We start from the raw sequence: 22,363 nt of genomic DNA, 5'->3' as shown, positions 1-22,363 counted from the left end.
TGGAAAGGGAAACGGAGGTGGCACTTTGTCAGATGCATTTATAGCTGCAGCAAGATACAGGTCAGCTGCAAAGAGAGTGGGCAGTAGTAAAGAAAAAAAAAAAAAAAAGAAAACCTGAAGTGGACATCTGCAACATCCTGCTCCAGCAATGAGAAAGCAGGAATGAATTAGTCTTTCTTAAGATACTCAAAACCACAGAACACTGTACTTGTGGAGAATTTAACTGTCCACACATCTTCTAACAAGCACCACCAAACATAGGCCAAAGCTGTTCATGTGTTACTCACAAACATGCTCTAATCCAGACAGTATAGTTTCTTGACAAATAACAAGAAAAATCCCCCAAACTCAGGACCTGTAGCTGAGAAATTAAAAGCGACACCAACGAACAAGGTATCTGAATATAATATTGCAAACAGTTTATTTGTTTGACTTAGAAAAGGTCTTGAGCATAATTCACTGGACATATAGACATTAAATACACAAACATATACCAAAAGAAACCCAGAAGGCACATGGTCAGCCAAGAGTCTAATTCAGAACTGCTCACTGTTTCACACCAGAAAGAAAGAGCTGCGAGCCTCAGCTTCATTACTCTGTCCAAAACGAGGACTGTAAGTGTAGGCCCCATGGTATGCCATACAGATCATCAAACCTGGACTGACAAGCCAAAGAGTAAACAAGATCTGGAGAACAGGCATCCTTGTGAGATGGTCCAGGGTCAGGACACAGACACCAAAGAGAACTAATCTTGTTCTTTAAAATACCAACAGAGCAACAAGTGTCTCCCAGCTTTCCCATCCCCTTGAGAGGTTAGTGATTTGGTTGCAAGGGGTGGCATCTTGGGGTAGGACCAAATGATAGCTTATTTGAAGACTGCCATAGGTACTGCTGTACTTCCAGCCTCTGCTAGCAGACTTCCAACAGAATTCATAACCATTGCTCCTTGACCCTCTGCCCTCCCCATCACCATCAACCACATTTTATCTGGAGAGTGAGAGAGATACATTTCATAGGTTACAGCCTCAGGTTTATATCGCTCATCAAGAACCACAATTAGCAAAACTAGTGAAAATAAATGTGGTCACCTCATCCTGACTCAGATCTATTGCCATAAGAGCAGCCAAATAGTCCAAGTTCAGCTGATCTTATCCTCAGGGAAGAAGAAGTTTCACCTGAGTCTGAAATATCCACTCTGGATCAGCAAGGCTACGTGCCTCCCCCTAGAATCATGCTGAGTTTAAGAAACAGATTCATATTATGCAAGAAAGCAAGTTTGCTCTCTCAAATTAAGTAATTAAATACTGTGTGATATGCATAAGGAATTCTACTAGCCCCTGGAGTCAAGGCATGAGACTGACTTCTGTAACAGGGGAAGGAATTTAAAAACTAGTGAACGCTACTTTTCAGGAACTGGTGTGGCAACAAAAAAGAACAGACAAACAGATGAGAGACTTTCTCTAGAAAGGAGATCTAGTCAGGTTGACAAGGTTAAAGAAAAGTGCTCTTGCATCCATCAGAGGAAAGAGAAAGTAAAGCACGTTAATAAGTAAGTACAGAAGGAGAGGAAGAGCAAGTGAAATCAGCCTCTCAGACTATCTGTGAAGTCACTCTACCCACAATGAAGCAACAAAGACATAAAAACAAAGACATAAAGGACTTCCTGGAAAACCTGACCATAGGTATCAGCAAGGTACTAATTAGTTAATGCACCTATTGCACAATTTAAAAATAAATAAATATTTTACAAGTCTGGGAGAACAAGGAAGCACCAGATGACAATGTTCTTATCAGAACAAAAATCAGAACAGTGCTGGCCTGATAATTTTATCTCTGATCTCTGCTAACCAAGTGAAATAAATACAAGGAGAGAAAAAAAAAAATCTCCCAAAGACCTGGAGAATAACAGAAGTATGGCAAAATCAAGCCATTTCAGACCATACTACAGACATGCAGCGAGCAGCTTTTGGCACATGAGCTGTACACCTGGAGCCAACAGGATTACTCATGTATTAAGTCACTTCTATCTCTAAGTGATGGTGTCATTTCCACCACCTCTTCTCTCCCATTACCAGGAACAATTTTATAAAACACTGCTGATAATAGGAGCTGACAGACCCAGCTGCAAAACTACAGCTTGTTCCCAGAAGGCTATATGGAATAGCTATATAGAATAGCAAACATTTAACCCACCGGCTGAGGATGAGTATGTTTAACAGACAGCACAATACCTTTGATATTTTAGGGTCTCGAGGCATTCTACCGTGTAAACTCAGAGTAAAACAGACTTGCTTGCCAAGCAAGTTAAATACATTTCCAGGGAAGGCAGTTAATAATCAATCAATCAATCAATCAATCAACTGCACGTTATCATCAACTACAGACAGCTGTTTCAGTGTAACAACCACTACTGCAACTGTTGAAGAAGAGTCTTCGCAACAGTTTGTTCTGTGTTGGGAGTGCAGCAGTTGTCTTTGCTGTTAATTCCTTGTTTCTCTAATGGCTTCTCTAAACAAAAAGAAAGAAATCTAAACCTGTGTTTTACTGACATCTGAATATTTTTTTTTGCAAGTAGGTATGTTCGTTTTCAGGTGTCTGCTCACAGTTCGGACTTCTTTTCCTTAGAATCACAAGAAGGCTTATTTAAGACAGCAGAGTATGTAATTTAGATGGCACGAAAGAACAGTGAAACATCAATCCACACAATGAAGAAACAAAAGCAAGTCACTTCTCCACTCTATTAGTGGGTAGAAGTGGAAAAGGGACAGTGAACAAAAGAACAGAGGTGTAAAACAGGTCCCATATAATGAGTGGTTATGTATACCACAAACCTGCAACTTGGAAAAAGCAATGACTGAGGACATATATGATATAGGTCTGTAGTGGCAAGGAGACAAGGAACAGGGGTGATCATCACTACATCTGACAGTGGAAGAATTAGGATCCCTCAATGAAATAATTAAAAACCCTATTCAAACAGCTTGACAACAGTTCTTTTTCACACCACACAATGAACTCTGGGTTCATTGCCACGGAACGCTGTGGAGGCCAAAAGCAGAAAAGGATTTTTAAAAATGGACTAAATGCATTCATTAGGGCCAGGTCCAGAAGGAACTGCTAGTTCAAAAAGTTCATAGACTCCTAGAACAGTATCAGAGAAAGATTTCTGTATACAAGCTTTATATTTTATGCTTCTGTGATCACCTGTTACTGCCTATCCTTAGAGACAAGAGACCAGATTAGGTGGCCTTTGGTCTGATTGCATACAGTGCTTCTTATGGATCAAAGCTCTCGATTTTGGCATGATTTAGAGTTTGGAAAGGTTAACTTAAAAATAAAAAAAGGTACATTTGAAAAGCTTGTATGCCTCCTCTGCTGCCTCTTTCAACCCTTAAATATTCAGTCCTTAATCATGCAGTTTCCATGAATGGTAAAATATTGCTGAATTAGCAACAAACAGGATTTGTAAGAGCCACCGAAGGCTGCATTATTGCTCCCAGATACTATTCAGTTCCCCTTATAAGGCACTTCTTCTGACCCAGTCACAAATGCAGGTTAAACATCCCTCTATATTCTGTTTATTCTCCTTACGACTTTCTTGCTAAATCATTTTGTTCGACTGCTATATTTATGACACGAAACAGTTAAGATACTAATCTGTAGGCTTCTGCTAGCTAAACCCTTCTCCCAGACCACTCATTTCTGTGTGGATAAGTGAGGACAGAAATCTACAGGAAGACTCCTTGTGGACAAAGGATTGCTACGCATTCGGTATAAATCCTTATTTCACCCAGAACTTGCCACTTTGATTGGATTTAGCCTTCCAGCCAGTCAGACCGATACATTTCTGCAGTGCAGTAGAGTAAACAATGCAACACAGTGATTCTGAGTCTGTAGCTAGACAGACTGAAGTAGCAGCACAAGTAAGTCAGAAAATCTCCTGGATTTATCTGGACACAGAGCGAGCTCTGAGACCAGTCATCACAGTTGGTTTTATATATAAAATATGCATGCACACAGATATATGGACTGATACATTCATCACGAACCCTCATTTAAGGGACCGACCATACAAAGTCTATGCTTCCCCCAGTAAATGTGCTTTAACAGGGTGTGCCAGGGACATCCAGGACCATACAGTGGCTTGACAGACCACTGTGTGAGGATATGGCTGTAGATTCAAAATCAATCAAGAGGTTACTGTTCCATCTTGTTCAGTCTTCAGTTCTCCAGACAGTCCTTCCCAATCAAGATAACACACAGGCAGATTGTTTGTTTTTATCGCTCGTAGTGGAGTTTGGACCCATGTTACCTGGAATTAAAAAGTTAAAATCACGTTAATGTCAAGTAAATAAGACCTGGATAAAGTTTGGACATATGTTTCAATCCTCTCTTATTATTTACTATACAATTTGTGTGTGTTAAACCTACATTACTCTGTACTCAACTCATAGTTTTATTTCCTACTACCGTGAAATGAAGAGAGATCTAAATAAAAGCAAATTCAGAGTATACTGTGGGGAAAACCACTGGAGAAGTATTTCCAGGCTTTGGCCAGTACCCAGACCAGCCTCAGTGGTATTCTCAGGTCCCACTCGGCACTGAAAAACAGACTGTCCATGACTTGGGCGGGAGTTTTTCCAAAGATTGCAGTATGAAGAAAAAAGGCAGGTCATCTCATCCATTTCATCCCCAAACACATTTTCAGCAGAGATTTTTTTATGTCCCTTTTCAAACATCTCAAGTGCCAGTATTTCCACCATTTCCTTTGTAAGACAAATCCTGAAGCCTCAGGGTCTCTCCCTTAAGTAGCACAGTATGCTGCCCCAATTTTTTATCATCTTAGTCTTTTTCATTGTTCATTCCCTGGATTCCCTCTGCTTCCAGTATCTGTACTTTTCAGTGCTAGCACTGCTGTCTGATCTTCGTTGCAGTAGGCCATTGGTCTGGATGACCCAGCATATTTTTTTCAAGCACTGTACTAAAATGTGTTTACAAAGGCCTTTGGAAGCAAGGGAGCTTGTCTGTTCCCTGAGCACAGCAAGGCTTACGTGACCTATAGCCCAGGCAGCACATACTGAGAGGGGGTCTCTTGAGGCTTGCAGTCCCTCTGAACAAAGACAGACCCCACTCATGTATTCGTACAGAAGGAAGGTATGTGTGCATCTCCAAAGTAGCTGAAGCCAGTGGCCAGTAGAGTGAAAACAGGGAGGAAAAACTGCCACAGGTCATGGTGACATTCTACTGAGATGTCTCAACCTTCCTAAGATGAGAAAGCTTTTGACCCAAGCACTGTCTCTGAACTGGGCTTCAAGTAAATAATTCTCCTTGTCACTCTCTGGCTTGTGGATGTTTGATCAATGTTTTCTTCATCCACAGGTGATGGGGAAGAGAAGAGCTCTCTCCTCTCCTTCTCTCCACTTTCTTCCATACTGCAACTTCTTGATATCCATGTGGGAGGCTGCCCTCACTTTTGTGGCTGCTTTGCATGCTACTGCTTTCTCCCCACATCTCCCCAAGGCATGTCATTCTACCTCCTGCCCCCTCTTTGACTCATTTTAGTTAGTAGTATGTTACTACTAACTTTATCACTATTCCTATCTCTTCACCACCCCTGTTCCCCTCTGTTTGTATCACCTGCAAGACCCTCATGTTTACTTTCAAAAGTGTGCATTGTCCTCTGCTTATTCTCAACTCCCAACATGTTTATTTCTTCTCACTTTCTATTTTCATCTTCTGACCTTTATCTACCCTCCTTGTATGTATCCAACAATGTTCCCCTCTTTCTTTCTAGAAAACATGTTGAATATTCTGCCAACCCACGGTTCCACTTTGGTTGAAAAGCACTGGTGACAACGAAGCAGCTATTTCTGCAGTATTACAGTGCCCAGTGTAGATCTCTTTTCTTGCTCCAAGAAGTACCCAAAAGTGAAGCACAAAATCCTGCTGTTAAGTATGTGTTCTGCAACCAACACTCTTGAGAGGCAAGGGCTGATGTATGAAGCAACTCAGGATAGCAGACCCTTCTGAGCAAGCCCACTTTGCTTTGCTTCCTCCAGAGGAGAAAACAATACAAAAAACCCAAAGGAACATAGCTTCCAAACCCTCACAGAGTTGTCTAAACTGCACAGAGTTGTCACTGTCTTTGCTGATCACAGTCTGCCCAGCAGCACCTTAAAATGAACAAGATTCTGGTCAGGTTCAGAGCTTCTGCTGTTGCATTCCTAGGTGGGCAACAGTGAAATTCAAGAGTTGTGTCAATTTGATGAGGTGGTTTAAGAAAGCCTTGTGAGACAATGCACAGACCTCGTGCACTGTGCTAGGACAATACCTCAGGATTTTAATTCAGACATTTAGTTTGGGACATTAATATCTGTAGCCCTTGTATTTTCCAGACTCCCAATTCTGACTTGCAGGTATCCTTTTCTAGCATGTATAATAAATACCGAGTCAGATTTTCTGACTCAGTCACAGAACACACTTTCATCAATTCCCTTCTCAGTTCAGATTCTCTTCATCACCATTTGTTCTTACAAGACTGAATCTGACCTTTAGCCTGCTTGAATAATGTCTTTCAATTACTCTCCAAGCTACTCGGGGTGTGGATCTGGTCTCTCTATGCATTCATAAGGTGGGATGTGTCTCTGTGGTACTATAGAATTAATAGTGACTTTGGAGGATGTGTGCACAGGCAGGCCCACAGGGCTTAAGTGTGCTGTTTAATCTTTACAAAAGGTAAGGGCAGCTATTTCGAACCGTGAAGCTCTGAATAATTGCATCCTAACCTGACTGAATACCAAGCATCTTCTCCCTCCTTCATTTCCACTTCTTACCTCCCTTCTGTCACCCACAGTATCACAGCATCAGTTTTTACCAGACCTGTTCAAAGACAACTTAAACTTGTAAAACTAAGTCCTACAGCTACTCAAGAACAAAGTGCCTCCTGTTTTATCTTCAATCTGGAACTCTATTCCATGCCCATGTTCAAGAATTTTTTTTTTTATTAAATGCTAATGAAGCACATGCTACTGATCAAGTAGCTGCAGGCTTCTGGGTAACTCATTGTTTGCCCTCTTTCTTATGAGTCTCCATCTTTCTAATATGCCCTCTATCACCTCTGTACAGATGCCACTTTGGGACCACTAGAAACTTTCTCTCAAGAACAGTGATCCAATTCAAAAGCAACACATAAGCAGTGATGTTCCTCCAGCCTTTTACAACACCAGGTGACCTAAGTCTGCTTACAGCATACTGCAACAGCTGTGGAGTCGCCCGTTATGAACAGGCATTCTCAACTTACATAAAACCAAATATACTTCCATGGACTCCTTGGAAAAACTTAGCAGGTCAGGAAGAGCAGAGTAGGAAGGTTGGTTGCTGGACCTCCGCTCTTTCTCTGCACCTGCTCTTAATTCTTCCTTCCTCTTTATTGAAACAGGTGGCAGCTTTCAGGAAGCAGCGGTAGCAATAAGTAAAATCTAAACATAATAATATGATAGTGTCTTTGTGGAAATGGTCCAGACCAAGCATCAGACTGTCTGGCACAGATCCACTGCGTGAAAAGGAATAGGGACATCTCTGCTGCCTTGACTGTCAATGCCTCCGAAGGGCGCAGCGCCCCACTGTTCAACTAGAAACATAAATATCTTTTGTACCTTAATCTGGGCCTCATTTCATCATGACATTGTGGGAATGGCGAGCCACCTGCTTTAAAACAGCTGACAGTGAGAAACTTGGCGAATCTCTGATATTGCAAAGTGCTGACAAATCAGAGATCACACAATTCTCCACTTCTGTCACTAGAGGGTAGTGCAAGCCCTCAGGTCTATTCCTCCAAGAGCAAATGCCCATACATCTCCCTATAGGCCTTCACGGATGTTGTTTCTCCTGGCTGTCAGGAATGGGGCCCAGCAGTGCACACTGTGTGTGCTCAGGATATAAAGTGATTTGGAGAGAGAACCTCTGTAGACTAGGGTCTACTTCTAGCCCCCTCAAATGCCAAATGCATATCCTAAAATGGGTCTACTCTCACCTCAAATAAACTATCCATGCCTTTCTCTCTCTTCTGTTCATTTGGCATTTTTAAGTCTGTCCTTCCTTCAGCCAGAAATCTTTCTTTTTTTTGGTCTTGGGAGAATGTCTTTCCATTTCACATCATGGCAATCTCAAAGGAGTTCAGTCTCTCTGCACTTGCATTCTGCGTTCATCAGAGCACAGAATGGTCTCTGTCCAGACAAGTTGAGGACAAATTTTCTCCCTGGAACTAGTTTACTTTCCTGCTGGCACAGTATGTATTGACACCCAGCACAACTCACTGAGAGAGAAAGAAAAGCAGACTGAATAGTCTAATGATTTACTTTGATCTGACAGAACGTTTAAAACATTGGGAAGTTACCTATGAACCCATAAACTGGAAGAAATCTTTATCATTTGTGTCTTCAACCTGATAAAGCCTTGGAAGGAATATGTGAAAATATAAATCATGTGTCAGCAAAGAAAGAAAAGATGAGATCTAGTATTTCTCCATAGCTTCTAGTCACCTTCTCCATGATTTCAGAAGGTGATAAAGGAGCAAATTAAAAAGACTTCCACCCTCTCCTTGCCCCCTCACCTCAACATAAACATGTTTTCCTCTCTTCTCCACCAGTAACTTGTCACAGTAAACCAAACACTAAACCTAAATGAGGAAAGGAGCGGTAACACTGAAATTTTGTCTGCACCCCACTAGCCACTACAATAGTGAACATACTGCTGCTGTTTATCAGGGCAGTGCACTTCATCAGCTGTACATACAACCTGCTTTAGGCATGGAGACATTCACCTTTCTCCCCTTTGTCCCACGCCTGCTTGCTAAGAAGTATGAGAACACATTTTCAGGAAAAGTACCAACTTTACAATGACTGCCATTCAATGACCTTCAACTTAAATTGCCCTATCAGTTGATACAATGTCTACCTTTCTTTGATCCTGATCATTTTACTATATAAGAAATAACAGGATCTACTCACAAAAGCCTATATTGAATATGTTTGCATCAATCAGTCAATCTCAAAACAAGGGACAAAGAAGCAGGATATGCTGGTAGAAGGAGTTTTACCTGAGATGCCTTCAGTGCTCCGAACACTGGCATGGCCGATGCTGAGCTGCTCACATTCCAGTTTCATGTTCCCAAGGTCTTCTCCCGAATGTCCTTCACTGGCAAAAGAATTGGCCTCAATGCTTGAGCCTGGAGACCGTTTGGCCTTGCGACTGAAAAGCCCACTAGCAAATCGTTTTCCTTGTTTTGAATTGGCCTGTGCATCTTCTTTCTTCAGGTCACGAATAGACTCTCTGGATTTGGATTTATTTCTCAGATCCATATGGAGCCGGGAGAACAGTTTCTGAGGGCTCCGATTCAGCTTGTTGAAGTTCTCCAGAGGTGGCTCAATTTCTGGGAACTCTTGCTCCAATGTGACTAAGTCATTCAGGAACTGATTTAACCGTTTCTTCGACTCACTGCTTTCCTCCTTTTCCATGATCCCCTGATTATCCTGTCTGTGTCGTGAAGCCCAGAGCATCATATCACCACGGGTTGCCCCCGCCACTAAACCATACTTGGGGTTAATGAACTTCCGAGCCACAGTGGAAGAACGAAGGCCTGGCTTCCCAATTCCGAGATGGAATGGGTTAGCAATCCCCAGTTCCTTGTAGATATTAACTTCCTCTGAGATGGCATAGAGCTCACGAAATTCGATGTCAAACATCTCCACGTGCTGTCCTGTCAAGACTAGCAGGATGTTTCTATCAATGTGGGATGAACTCCATGTGAAGCTAAGAACAAGAAACAGAACCGACATTAGATTTTTGGGTGCACACTTGACCCAGCCCACCTACCAACACCTAAGACACTGCATGGGAATATGTAGTGTTGTGCCATTTGCCCAAATGTCCATGCCAGGATGGGTCAGGATAGATATATGAAGCTCTCTGTTATTGTTCTTCATTAGGCATGCAGACCAGATCTGGAAGAAAAGACCCTAAAACTCCAAAGGACCGTCTACCCCTCTAAAAAAGCAACACTGCACCAACAGTAGGAGTCTACAGACTAAAAACTCCACTGAAGAGAACTAAGCTTAGTGGCTGTTGCAGAGTCCTTGCAGACCACCACCTGATGCAGCGTGGAACTCTCTCTGTAGCTCACTCTCATGGTCTGCTAACATGTGCACGTTCTGCTCTCTCAGGAGCACACGGTCATTCTCTGGTGTCCCACCCCAGTTTCTACAGATGCCACATAGATTACAGAAGTTGGGATAAGAAAGGGAATGACATGGGAAGAAGACTTTGAAGCAAAGCCACAAGCCATTCTTTACACAAAGAACATAGTTTTGCCTTAAGCAAGAGTGACCCACCTGTATGATCCAGTGGCCACCTTTTCACCATCCACCATCAGGAATCGGGATGCCAGTGTGCCTCTGATCTTCCCTGCTGGCATGTAGAACCCAACTCCTGTCACAGAACGTATGCGGATATTCTAACAGGGAGGTGAAAAGGCAAAACGTCACAATAAATAGGGCAGAGAATTAGATAATTGCCAGCTTCAAGTCTTAACATGTCACTCACATTATCTCACTACTTCTAAGACTACAACTCATTTTGTACCAGCCCCCAGAAATTCAACGGGCTGCAGAAAGGAAAGCATAGTGCTGTAAGACCTGCTGTCCCCTGTTTAGGCAGTTCATTCCCCTTCATCATTTTATAGCCCTGTGCAACAGGTCAGCATCTTTGTAACCCTGCCTGCTGTCTCCAGCTATTCATCTCACCCACTGGCAAGACGATGCTTTCCAAATCAAATAATCCTCCATCTCCAGTCCTGTGCTGTAGCTCAGAAGGCCCAACCCAGTTCAAGAGAATGAATCAGAGGAAGCTCTGAGTCATGTCTGCACTCTCTGATCCCTATTCCATGGCACACGTGAGCTCTTCTCCAGATTGTGTTAGCAGAACCTCAAAACCAAGGAACTTTGCGAGACCTGTGCAGTGCAAAGGGCATAGTTACTTGGAAGGTAAATCATGAAACAAGTAGATACCAAGTTCTTTCTCTGTTTGTGTTCTGATTCACAACAACACATGGCTTGACAAAACTGAGCAATTTATAAGACTGGACAATTTAACTATTACAAAAAAAAAGGAAGAAACAATTCTATTGCTCAAAAGATGGAGGTGTCCTGTCTGTTATAGCAAAAGGAGAACCCTGATCTTTATAATTTTACTAAGAATCCCAGATATTTACAATATCCATCCAGATTCCTCACTGTTCAATGGAAAGAGAAAAAGGTTACATGATTACCAGCAACAAATGTGTGCCTGCACTTACTATCAGAATATATTTGCACATTGGATTGAGTGTTACTCAGTCGCTCCTGGCTCTATGAGGCTGAATTGCCAAACTGTCTAACACAAAACACTGTCCCAGTTCCCCCAGACCAAAAGCATTGACTGTCAGTGCAGGTTTAGAGCAAATTCTCTTGCTGCTCTGCCACACAAATTTAGACCATTTTTGTTGTCTCACCATCTGCTTCTGTAAGAATTCTTTAACAATGAAAAGCTAAAAGGTATTGTGATAAGGAGTAAAAAATCCAGGGTGGGGAGTCAGATAGTCCCAAGTGTAATCACAGTTCTGACACTATTCTCTATGATGTTCTGGGAAAGTCAATTCACTTTTGTCTCATTCTTCCCCCATCTGCAGCGCAGGAGAATCATGAGGATTTGGCTAATGCTAGCACAGCCTCAGATCCCCAGAGAGCTAAGTCCTGCTGTTATAAACCTCACTGACAGCTTAAATATTGATAGGCTATAGAAATCAGCAGGCAGGAACGAGTGATTAGAAGAACGCAGATTTATTTCCAAACACATTTTTTCTGAATATAACTCTTACAGTCGAATCAGCTCCTGTTTCCCCCACTGAAATACAGCAGTGTCAGTACAAATTCTGCCTAACAGTAACTGATAATACTACTATTTTGCATTCATCTATTGCTTGATCTGTCTGGAGTCCTGTGTAGGCATTAGCTAATTAATGCTCCCAACACTGCTACAAGTATTATTACTCTGTTTTAAAGATGAGGAGCCTGAGACAGAAAAAGATGAAGTGACTTGCTCAAGGCCTAGCACTGAGTCACACGTGTGGGATGCTGAATGCAGGTTGGGTAGAGCACAGGAGAAAGGGTGCCCTTTCCAGTATTTAGAATAACATTTGTAGTTGGCTGGCTGATCACCTAAAATTTTTCTTTTCCTTGCTGAGTAAAGTTGGATGTAGGATTTGCCAAATCATGGAAAAATTGACTGCAAGTGTCAAGAATAACCTCCGTTCTTCAAAGCAGTCAACAACTATGACATGTCACATTACATTTGTGAATCAAGAAGTATCAGCCCATGTGCGCAGAAAACTCCCTATCATGTAATAAGTGGGGATTTTATTGTCTTTGTACATTTTATCACCTTCTTTTGGTGGAAAGAAAGTACATTTGAATTTCTGCAGTAACTCAGCTACACATAACACTTAAAGGCACAGAGGGACAAGCAAACAGCTGAACGCATAAACCTCATCGAACAATGTAAGCACGGGAGTGCATAAATACATCTTGAAATACAGAAAACAAGCACAAAGTCGTATAAACATCGAGTCACTTAACAGGTTATTATAATGTTTTCTGCCTTGAAGGATCTTGGAGCATTTGTAGACTGACATATCAAGCTGAACAGAGGCAGAACAAGGCTGGGTTCACGTACTGAATACTACACAACAACAAAAGAGGAAAGACAAATATAAATGAGGTGATGTTGCAGCCATTTTTGGGAGGCACTAGCGTTACACTAGTAACAAGTATTTTGGGTAGAGGGCCAATTATTTCACCAGACAGAAAGGACCCCTCAGTATGCTTGTAGAAGATTGCTTAAGGTTTGTCATATCCTGGCTTATGGAAGCTGCAGTCTGCATTAGATTTTCACATTTCCTTTACACAGTCCTGCACCACTCCTCATCACAAGCAGTGACTAACGTCTCCCTGGCAGCAATTTAATAAGGATCAGTAACAGTCAAGCCTGACAGAGCACCCTAATAAGTGAAGGAATCAGTCTTTCTTGCTTTATTATGATGCACTTTTAAACCCCACCCTGAACCCACAGTTAAATTAGACCCAGTTTAGAAAGTCTGTAATAGGTTGTATTGTGACTGATGGCTTAGTTGCCACTTAACAGACATGGGCAGTAGTGCTCCCCTGCTGGGGTTGAGTAGGAGGGATACACAAGACACCCCCTAACGGGAAGCACTGTAAATACTTCCACCAGGGAAACCTGTGCGTACCTTCCCTGTTAGAAAAACTGGTGATATGTATGTTGCAAAGCAAGCAGGGATCTTTATTTCACGTTGAGATGGATGACAGGAACGACCTTTATAAACTAACAGAGGTAAAAAAGATTAGGTGAGCCAACAGACAAAACCAGTATCTGGTAGATGGCAGTGACACAACAGTCCCTTATATTGATGGTATGTTTCAAAATGTGTAAATCCCCTTTCGGCTTTCCCTGGAAAAATCAGATTGCTTTAGGCAACAGGTTAGGGTAGCTCCAGTCTTTTGTTCTCTTGCACTATTGCGTCACCTGAGCACAGGGTGAGGCCCTAGATATCCATTATTTCCCACTCTAAAATCCTAGATGGAGGTGCCACAGAAGCAGTGAAGAGAGATATGGTTTTCATGTAGACAGGACCATAGTAACAACAGTGAAGGAATTTTTCTTATTCGTGGTCTGCAAGATTCTCATTCCTGGTGATCAGACATCCAGGTCAGAGAGATGGGTGGTAAGTACTCACCTTTCTTAAGCAGAGACAGAAAAGCAGATACAATCTGGAAGCAGCCACCAAGTAATGCTTGGAAACACTGTGGACAAGGCATGCTTGTTGACAATATACTAAAACTTGCAGGTATTCAAGCAGAATATGATGGAATGCACCTAGCTGGACCTGGCCTGCCGAGGTCATTATCAGGTATTATTTATTTGGGTCTTTGCAAGAAAAGAGCCTTGTAAAGCCCGATTTTCAAAAGGTCACAAGCAGCCTAGAAGAATTCTCTAATGGATAATCAAAAAACCAACAGCTCTGCATCACTTTACACCGAGCTTCTCCCTCACTTGAGTTAGGAATCGATGAAGAACGACATGAAATACTGAAATGAAATTCCAAAAATTTCTTAGATAGAAACTTCTAAGAATTTCTGGAGTGAGGGAAGGAATTCCTTACATGTTGGGAAAACAAATGTAAAAAGTAGCATGAAGGTGAACTTCCTGCAGGATAACTCATTCCCTGGGCTTGCTTGGAGCACTAGGCGAATTCCCTGTCTGTGAGCACGGTTGTCAGTTACTGGGGTCTTGGGCGGTAGAAGCATGAGGAGAAAGAGAACTCATCTAAAAACTGGTGAGAACACTCACCCTCAGGTCAACAAAAAGAGGACATTTTGTGGGACTTTGAATTTTGTATCTATGAGGACTCTGATTCATCGTGATCTCCAAAGAACACTCTTGTGTCAAACATAGCAGACGTCTGGCAAACGGTGTCCTGTAGGCTCAGGAAGCCATATGACTCATATAAACAAGACACGTTCTTACTAACATCCCAGGATGAATGTGCTGATGGTTGAATTTAAATGCATTTCTAGTGATCTCTGGCCTTCAGACAAAAATTGAGGTTTTCTCATTTAACCCTTGGAGTCAGTAAACAACTTCCTGCCTTTGCAGAGTGAGCTGCTGTCTTCCTAGAGCAGTTTCCCTCCTGTGAGACTGTCAGCAGATCATGATGCCTTGCCATCTCAAAATGATACAATAGCCAAGAATTTTGTGAAAATGCTCAGCACTGCACGTAGAGAAAGGGCAAAATCCAGTGTTAACAGTAAAAATCCCTGTATTATGACTGCTGAAGTATTAACTCTGCATTAGATGAACAGGGCAAAGAAAACAAAAGGACAGGAATCATAGAACAATCTGAGCACCTGGTGATGACAGAATAAGAATCCTGACTCTGCAGCAATGACAGCTCATGGGAGTGTGTCATTCTCTCTCTTTCCCTGGGATCAGAACTTGCCACTGAACCTTGAAGTTACATCCTGCATTGCTGCAAGTTTCTGAGAAAAAGCCATCCTGTAAATCTAGCACAAGCTTTCTGAAGGAAAGGTGGGAAGAAAGGCAGGAAGGAAGAGCATGCAATTATTTTGCTTGACAAAGTGTGGCCCACTGGTGGAAGAAGAAAGCAAAATGATTACAGAAAAAGACAGTGTAAGCGTAGAATGTTTGCCCTGCTGCTGAAAACCTGCAGAAGAAACTCAGACATCAAAGCAGATGTCAGGAGAAAGAAATATCATAAATAAGAAACGGGTGAATGATAGAGGTAACTGCAGTAGAGTTTCTTGTTCTATCTCAGCAATTCCAATATCCTCTGTGATCAAGCAATGTTGGGCAAAATGATTCTGCCTGAACAAGACTGGAGGCCCAGGTTGCCTTCTTGCTTTGAACCTGGGTCTTCAACACTAAAAGTTCAAAACAAGCTTTGACACATTACATAAATGAGGTGCGGGTGGGGAAAGTCCTCAAGGGGAAGCCTCAAATTTGCTTGAGATTCCTTGGGTATCTAAAGTCTGGTGCCAGGGAAATCACTATATGATGACTTCAGCCATACTGACCCAGCCAGCAGCACAGATACATCCAAGGCAACCTCAGGCAGGATACTAAGAGGCCATCTTCCTTGAGAGGCCAATGACCTATTTGCCCCTACTGGAAGACTCTTCCCAGTCCTTCTGTAGTACCATAGACAGGAATAAACTGCACTGACCTCAATAAGATTAACTAAAGCCTTAGCTGTACTGGAAAAGGAATACAACATCTTTATGGGGAATTTAAGATAGAGTACGAGATATCTGGGAAAAGAGGGGAAAAACTTGAAATACAGCAGTCTGTGGGCTGGAGCTCTTCAGAAGAGTGAACAACTAGGTCAAAGATGGATATTCAAATGTTCTTCTTAGTGGATCTCCATCAGCTCAGCTTGCATTTGGACTTATTTTTTTAGCTGAAGGCATCTAATCAAAAACATAGCAAGGGCTGCTGTGAGAGAAGGGAACCATAGAACAGACACAGAAGAGTTTCTTCCTGCTTTTGATGGCATCAGTTGCAACTTGCCTCTTTGAAAAGGGTTACACAACTAGGCTGCTGCAGAACCTAGTCACTGCTGTAGCAAGTCACTGGGATGATTGGCTTTGGACTGTAAAATCTGTATAGATAGCTGTGGAGAAAAAAGTAAGAGGAAGAGCAGAAAGGAATCGCTTACTGTTTAAAGATGGAGAAGGCAGATAAAAAGGAACTAACCTCTCCAATAGCAATGCAACTTTTTCTAAAATGGCAGGGCCTCTTTTAATTCATTCTATCCAGGAGATAAAATATGCAGTACTGAAGACACCATTCCTGCACATGATGACATAGTGAGAAAAGTTCTGGGAAACAGGTGCCAGAGCAAATGGAACTACCGCTGTGATATCATGGTTTTGTACCAAAGAGACTTAGGCCTAGTCACAGAATACCCCTGACTCTTGAAATGCATGTTATTATAACAACGTCTGTGTCCTGCTTCCAGAGATACAAGAGGAAAGAAACATCCATCTCAGAGAAAGCTGCTCAGCTAGATAATTTTTTTATGAAGTCTAGAAACTCAGAGCACAGTGGCTGTTCACAGGAGGGCCATTCACAGGAGCACCGTTCAGATATATGTAAGACATTTTCATCCAGATTTAAGATGGTTCTCCTAAAATGGTTAACACGAGCCCCTAACACCTTCAGAGCCTTCTGAGTTTTGGTTGTGTTTTTTTAAAAGCAATTAATCGAGTGTTTATGGAAGATCTGCCTTTCCTCCAGGCAAAAAGGCAGGTTTGAGTATTTTTTTTTGCTACTGCTCAGAAGAAGAGTTGGACCACAAGAGGGGCGAGTCTGGCATCCCATAGGTTGTCTCCACCTAGCAACTTTTTCAGTATTCAGAACAAGTCTGTAGTGGTGACAGCAACCAAAAAAAACATGGAAAAAAGCAAGGAATACGATACTAACTATAAACACACAAAGGACTGCAGTCTATATGTAATGGAATGAGACACTACTGAGGCTGCTTCTGCCAGCCAAGCTAGGCTGACTACTCTGCTGTCCTGCATATACTATGTGAAGGCATAGTCTGACGCGGAACGAGGGAGCAGCTATGCTCCTCAGTGCCTTATGTTCTCAGGCAAGGGAGGACCACAAGCTCCTTCACTCCCAGATGATCACTGCTGGATAGGAAAGTCTTGATTTCACAGACCATGAGTGTCCTACAACTGGAATCCATGCAGACAACAGCTCAAAGAGCCACTCTGGAATTTAGTTTGAATCCTTGCACAGAAGACTCACAGGAATTTCCTCAGACAGCTTTCTTCCCAAACAGGAATTTTTAGGCCACAAGAGCCAAGAAGCTACACAGATCCCTGTCTCAGGTGAAAGGCAAAAAATCCAAATCTTTCCTTTCTCTTTCCTTCTCTATTAGAAAGCCTCTCTGCTATCCCTCTATGTTCCACCAGCCCTTGCCTAAGTGCCGTGATGTGACTTGTAGGGTGAAAGAGATGTGTTCGCCTGTCCAAGTGAGTTCCAAGATTCATTACAACAGAAGAAGGTCACTGACTTGCAGCAGATAACGGTTCAGCATTGAATATCTTACCCGGATCTGCAGGTCACTGAGGTCAAGGCATCTGCACATTTCCAGGAAGAGCTTCACACCTTCCTCATCCAGGATTATATACACTGGAATCCAGCGTTTATATGCTGCATCAACAATATCACGGAAGATATCCCGGTCTGTAAATACATCCATGACCACTGCAATAATCTGGAAACAAGACGACAGTAGACAGAAAACTCAATAAAATATTAGGAACTGAGAGGGAGGCCCATCACACTGATCCAAAATAAAGGAGAATGCTGATACCAGAATATGGAGGCGGATATAGGGGAGACAAAAATTCAGGAATGTACATGTCCAAGCATGACAAATGATCTTGTGATTTTCTGCCGCACTTTGGAAGGAACTTTATAAAATAATGTTTTTGAGAGTTCTCCTTCTTCTAAGGGAAGATGGTTTATTTCAGCAGCCTGAGAAATGTCAAAGCCAAATACCTAGTTTTCCCTCTGCTTTGTTGCCTCTGTAAGGGCCCACTTAAACAAAGAACACTGAAAACAGATAGAAAAAGAAGGGTGAAAAACACAGCTGTAACACTTATTCAGAAGGTGAGTAATGAAAGAATGAATGTACAGAACACCAGGGCCTGAATCTTCAGCTGTGGCGCATGGTACAGCCAACATGAATTTTATTTTCCGTTTTTTCCAGTTCCCTGTAAGAAGTCTGCTTTCAGGGCTGGCTTCCTGAGGAATGTCTTATGGAGATCAAACATAAACACCCCATATCTTTCAGGAAGAGACTAGAGTTAGTGTTTAAGGTTTGAAGGCAAAATGATTGCTCCCTCTCTTCACATGTACATTTTTTTCTGGTGTAAAACCAATCCCTCTTTCCAGGCATAGATTTTGCATAAAAACAAAAGGTTGCACTGACGTGACAGACAAGCCTGAACATTCATAGGATGAGTAACAACAAAATGAAGCAGGTTATGGGCAACTTTAATGCTGATGTTACATGCTTTGTCTTTCTCTCCTTTCCTGTACCTTTTACACCATTAGAAATATCAATTCACTTTTCTGCCTGCAAGAGTTATTCTCCTCAATATTTGAAAGGCTATGAATGAAGGAAACAAGTGTTTTCCTAGTCCCACTGGGAAACATCAACTTCCCAGGTCAGAGCTCTCATGCTGGCAGCATGCTGGGAATAGAGTTGCCTAAATTTTCATTTCCCAGGTGCCGGACTCACACTGACAAACCAAGCTGTGTTGGGCAGGCACAAATATGTGTGAATTGAACTGAAGTCTGGATCAGCCAGTAGGATTTTCTTCATTTGAGGTTTGGAAGAGTGCAGCTCAAATTACGGAAGTCCCCTATGGAAGGGGGAATAATTCTCACCAGAGACCTCTTTCCTTTGAGAAACACCCTTGAAAGAAATGCTTTTGGGAAAGTGATGCCACAGTAAATGTCCCTCCCTTTGTTTGCTGAGACTCTGCTTGTATGGCCAACAACAACCAACAGATCCGCTCCATCAGGCCCCTTCAGTCAACAGCGCTTACACAAGCTTTTTTGTTTTTCTAACATAGAAAAAGAGCCAACATTGTGTTTATGCTCAGCATTGACATGTAGGTTCCTGATACAGGTGAACTATGGCAGAGCTACATTATACTAAGTCCTTCAATAAGGCCTTCAATCTGCTAGCCAGGACTGGATTTCAGGTCCTGCCTTGGTTCTCACTTCCCTGCACAAAGCAGAAAGATGTAAGGAATGTTACCACAACCTCTGAAAATTAAAATACAGTGAACTTGTACCACTTTATTCCTCAACAACTTCATATACAGGCAGATTATAATTAAAGGCATGAAGAGTTCATGCATTAATTCAGGCCTGTTATTCTCCCTCTCCCCTACATACATCGTGGTATGGATGTAGTTATTTAGGAGCAAGAGTGCCAGATAATATTAATTTGAAGAACATCCATATAGGGAATTGATCAAGAATAGACAGCAGACGTGTGAATTTGGTTTCTTTCCATCCCCTTCATTTGCAATGAGTCAAATGACTGCAGAAATAGCACTGCGTTCTGGACAAACCATTAATTGTTAGTAATGGCCTTACAATATGAAGGGATAGTTCCCTCCAGGTTTTAGGACCCTGGGTGAGTTCAGGTTTCTTTGCAAGACTATGGACTAAACCCACAGAAACTGCAGTCCTGTACAAAAAGCAGATGGATTTGCCTTGTAGATGGCACTTCCAAGCCAGCAAAACCTGCAGTGGGCAGCCCCTGTTGTTGTGTTTCTCTTCTCAAACTCTTGCCACAGCTGTTGATCTGTCAAGATTACCTAAGAGTGTTCCAAAATACAGCAAGTCAGAGCATGAGCGTTTACCCCTGCAAGAGGTAAACCATTCCTCTACCTATCTTGTGGATAATAAACTTATCTATAGGGCCCATAGGTGTGCCTAGCTCTTCATAGGTATTTAAATTAGATTGGCAAGCATTAACTCGCCAATCACACTGTGGCAAAGTAGCTTAATTAACAGAGATTTGTAAAACACTGATGATAAGCCACCCACAGACATGTGCCACATATTACTGGTATCTGTTTAGACCCCGCCTCAAAAAACAAACCCATCAAACCCCCACTCTCATCTGCTCAATGAAAAGCTGCTACCTGGAGATTTTTCATTGCCAGGCCCAGCTCAGCTGAACACAATAGGCATAGTTATCTATGAAATGGACCATTAAACATTCAAATGGCTGTTCAATATGAAACCACCTTTGGGCTGGGAGGGGCACAGTACATCCAGACAGTGAAAAAATAAAAATCTATGAAGGAATTAATTATTTTTAGGTGCCAGGCACTGCTGTTGAAAAGAGCAAAATTTCCCAGTCCTTACACTGTCTGTAGAGGCGTTTGTGGCAGGTAAAAGAGGATGTGAAGTTGCACTAAACTAGAGTGCAAGGACTTCACAGCTTCTGGCTCTGCTATGCCACTGATCACATCAGTCGCTGAACAGGATTATGGGGTGTGCACATTATTTCTGCAAGTAGAGAACTGAAGAGATCACTTGCTGGATTAACGCCTCTCTGGAAAGTTTTCTGTGTTTCCCAGCAGTTTTGGTTTTAACAAGTCTGCAGAAGTTGAGCCCATAGTGCGCGTGCTGGGGGAAGTGGCGCAGGTGGAAGATGAAATTACTGCAGAATTAGAAAGCAGAAAAGACAGAAACCAGCAAAACTAAGAGAGGGAATGAAGTCTCTTAACGCTATTATCTCCTTTCCCCAAGGGGTGGATGTCAGCTCTGAAGGGGATCTTTTCCAGGGTGGTCTGTCCCTGGAAACTTCACCCACACTTAGAGAAATCTCATCATTGCCCCCACCTATTCAATGCAAGCTCTTGTAGCATCACGGCTGGTTTGTTTTCTTGCCAGAAGTGCCCTGTCACCACTAACAGTCCTTTCCAGCCAAAGATAAATAGGAGGAGCAGCTACATATTGCCTGGACTCTGGCTGCTTGCAGTTCAGGCTGGACAGTGTTGAGACCACACAAAATAACTTCCCCAAAAAGCCACCACCCCATAAACAAACTCACTGCCCTGTGTTTAACTAGAGCTACCTGCGTGTACAGGAGGAGTAGTTGTAACAGCATCACGGCCTACCTTTCCCTGTGCCAGGCAATCAGATTGGGACAGGATAAAGCCAACCACGGGTAGAAAACCTCAATTTGGTGGGGGAGTGCAGGGATTTAACCCCATCCTGGGCACCAGCTTTGGCAAACCATAACATGACTGGCACGAAAACTGCAGGGAAAGCCCTGCCTGGTGGACACCAACCAGCTGGAGGGCCAACACCGCTCTGGAAGGGCCCAGTGAGGAAAGCCCAGCCGCATCAGTCTCTCACCTCCCTTCCACCCCGTGCGCTCCCTGGTGTCCCAGGTGTGAAGGCGGGCAGAGGTTGCCCATCGAGGGCATCCGAGCCGTACCTTCTGCGCCTGCTGGATCATCTCCCGCACCACCTCCTTCAGGTGGGGCGCGCTCTCCTCCTTGCGAGGGTGCGTGAAGAGGGCCACCCGGCTGATGCCCCGGTAGAACGTCTTGTCCGTCCAACCCAAGTCCAACGGTGGCACCTCCGTGTCCGAGCACTCTGGCCAGTAGGCAAGCGAGAGGGTCTCGCCACCGGGACCTCGCACCACCTTCCTGCTCTCCTGGGGGTCATCGTATCCCCTCCAGCTCCCCCGTAGAGCCTGGAGCTCCTGGCTGGAGAGAAAGTCCCGTAGCTGGTCCTTCCTCAGCGCATCCCTGTAGGCAGCTTCTCCCCGGGTCACCAGGGTTTCCAGCGCCCGGCGCTGCTCCTCGCTGTAGTAGAAACGGGCTTGGGCTTCCGTCACCTTCTCGTTGACGTGAGACTCGTCCAGCAGGAGCACCTGGGACTCCGCCATGCTGGCACCCGCACCGCCGGGAGGAGAAGGAGGCAGGGACCGCCTCACCTGTGCAGCCCGAGCCCGCCCCGGCGGGGCAGCGGCTCCTCCCTGTCCCCGGCACGGCGGCAGCGGCCCGGCCTCCAGCGGGGGGTTAGGGTGCAAATGCGAAGGTCTGAGCAAGAGGGGTTTTCAGAGGATCATAGAATGGTCTGGGTTGGAAGGGAGTTTAAAGATCTTCCAGTTCCG

At 43.3% G+C, this 22,363-nt stretch overlaps 1 protein-coding gene across 1 annotated transcript; it reads right to left on the bottom strand.

Annotated features, from left to right (window-relative positions):
• Positions 1 to 448: 448 nt before the first annotated feature.
• FAM83F (family with sequence similarity 83 member F) lies at positions 449 to 22,147 on the bottom strand. The gene is made up of 5 exons (XM_054056937.1): positions 21,680 to 22,147; positions 17,750 to 17,917; positions 10,389 to 10,510; positions 9,098 to 9,810; positions 449 to 4,312 (listed from the first exon to the last, which is right to left on the bottom strand). The coding sequence occupies exons 1-5, from the start codon at positions 22,133 to 22,135 to the stop codon at positions 4,248 to 4,250; spliced, it is 1,524 nt and encodes a 507-aa protein (XP_053912912.1). The 5' UTR covers positions 22,136 to 22,147; the 3' UTR covers positions 449 to 4,247.
• Positions 22,148 to 22,363: the final 216 nt, after the last annotated feature.

This window comes from Cuculus canorus, chromosome 1 (genome assembly GCF_017976375.1).
Source record: "Cuculus canorus isolate bCucCan1 chromosome 1, bCucCan1.pri, whole genome shotgun sequence".
Taxonomy (NCBI): domain Eukaryota; kingdom Metazoa; phylum Chordata; class Aves; order Cuculiformes; family Cuculidae; genus Cuculus; species Cuculus canorus.
This window is presented reverse-complemented; position numbering and strand designations above follow the sequence as displayed.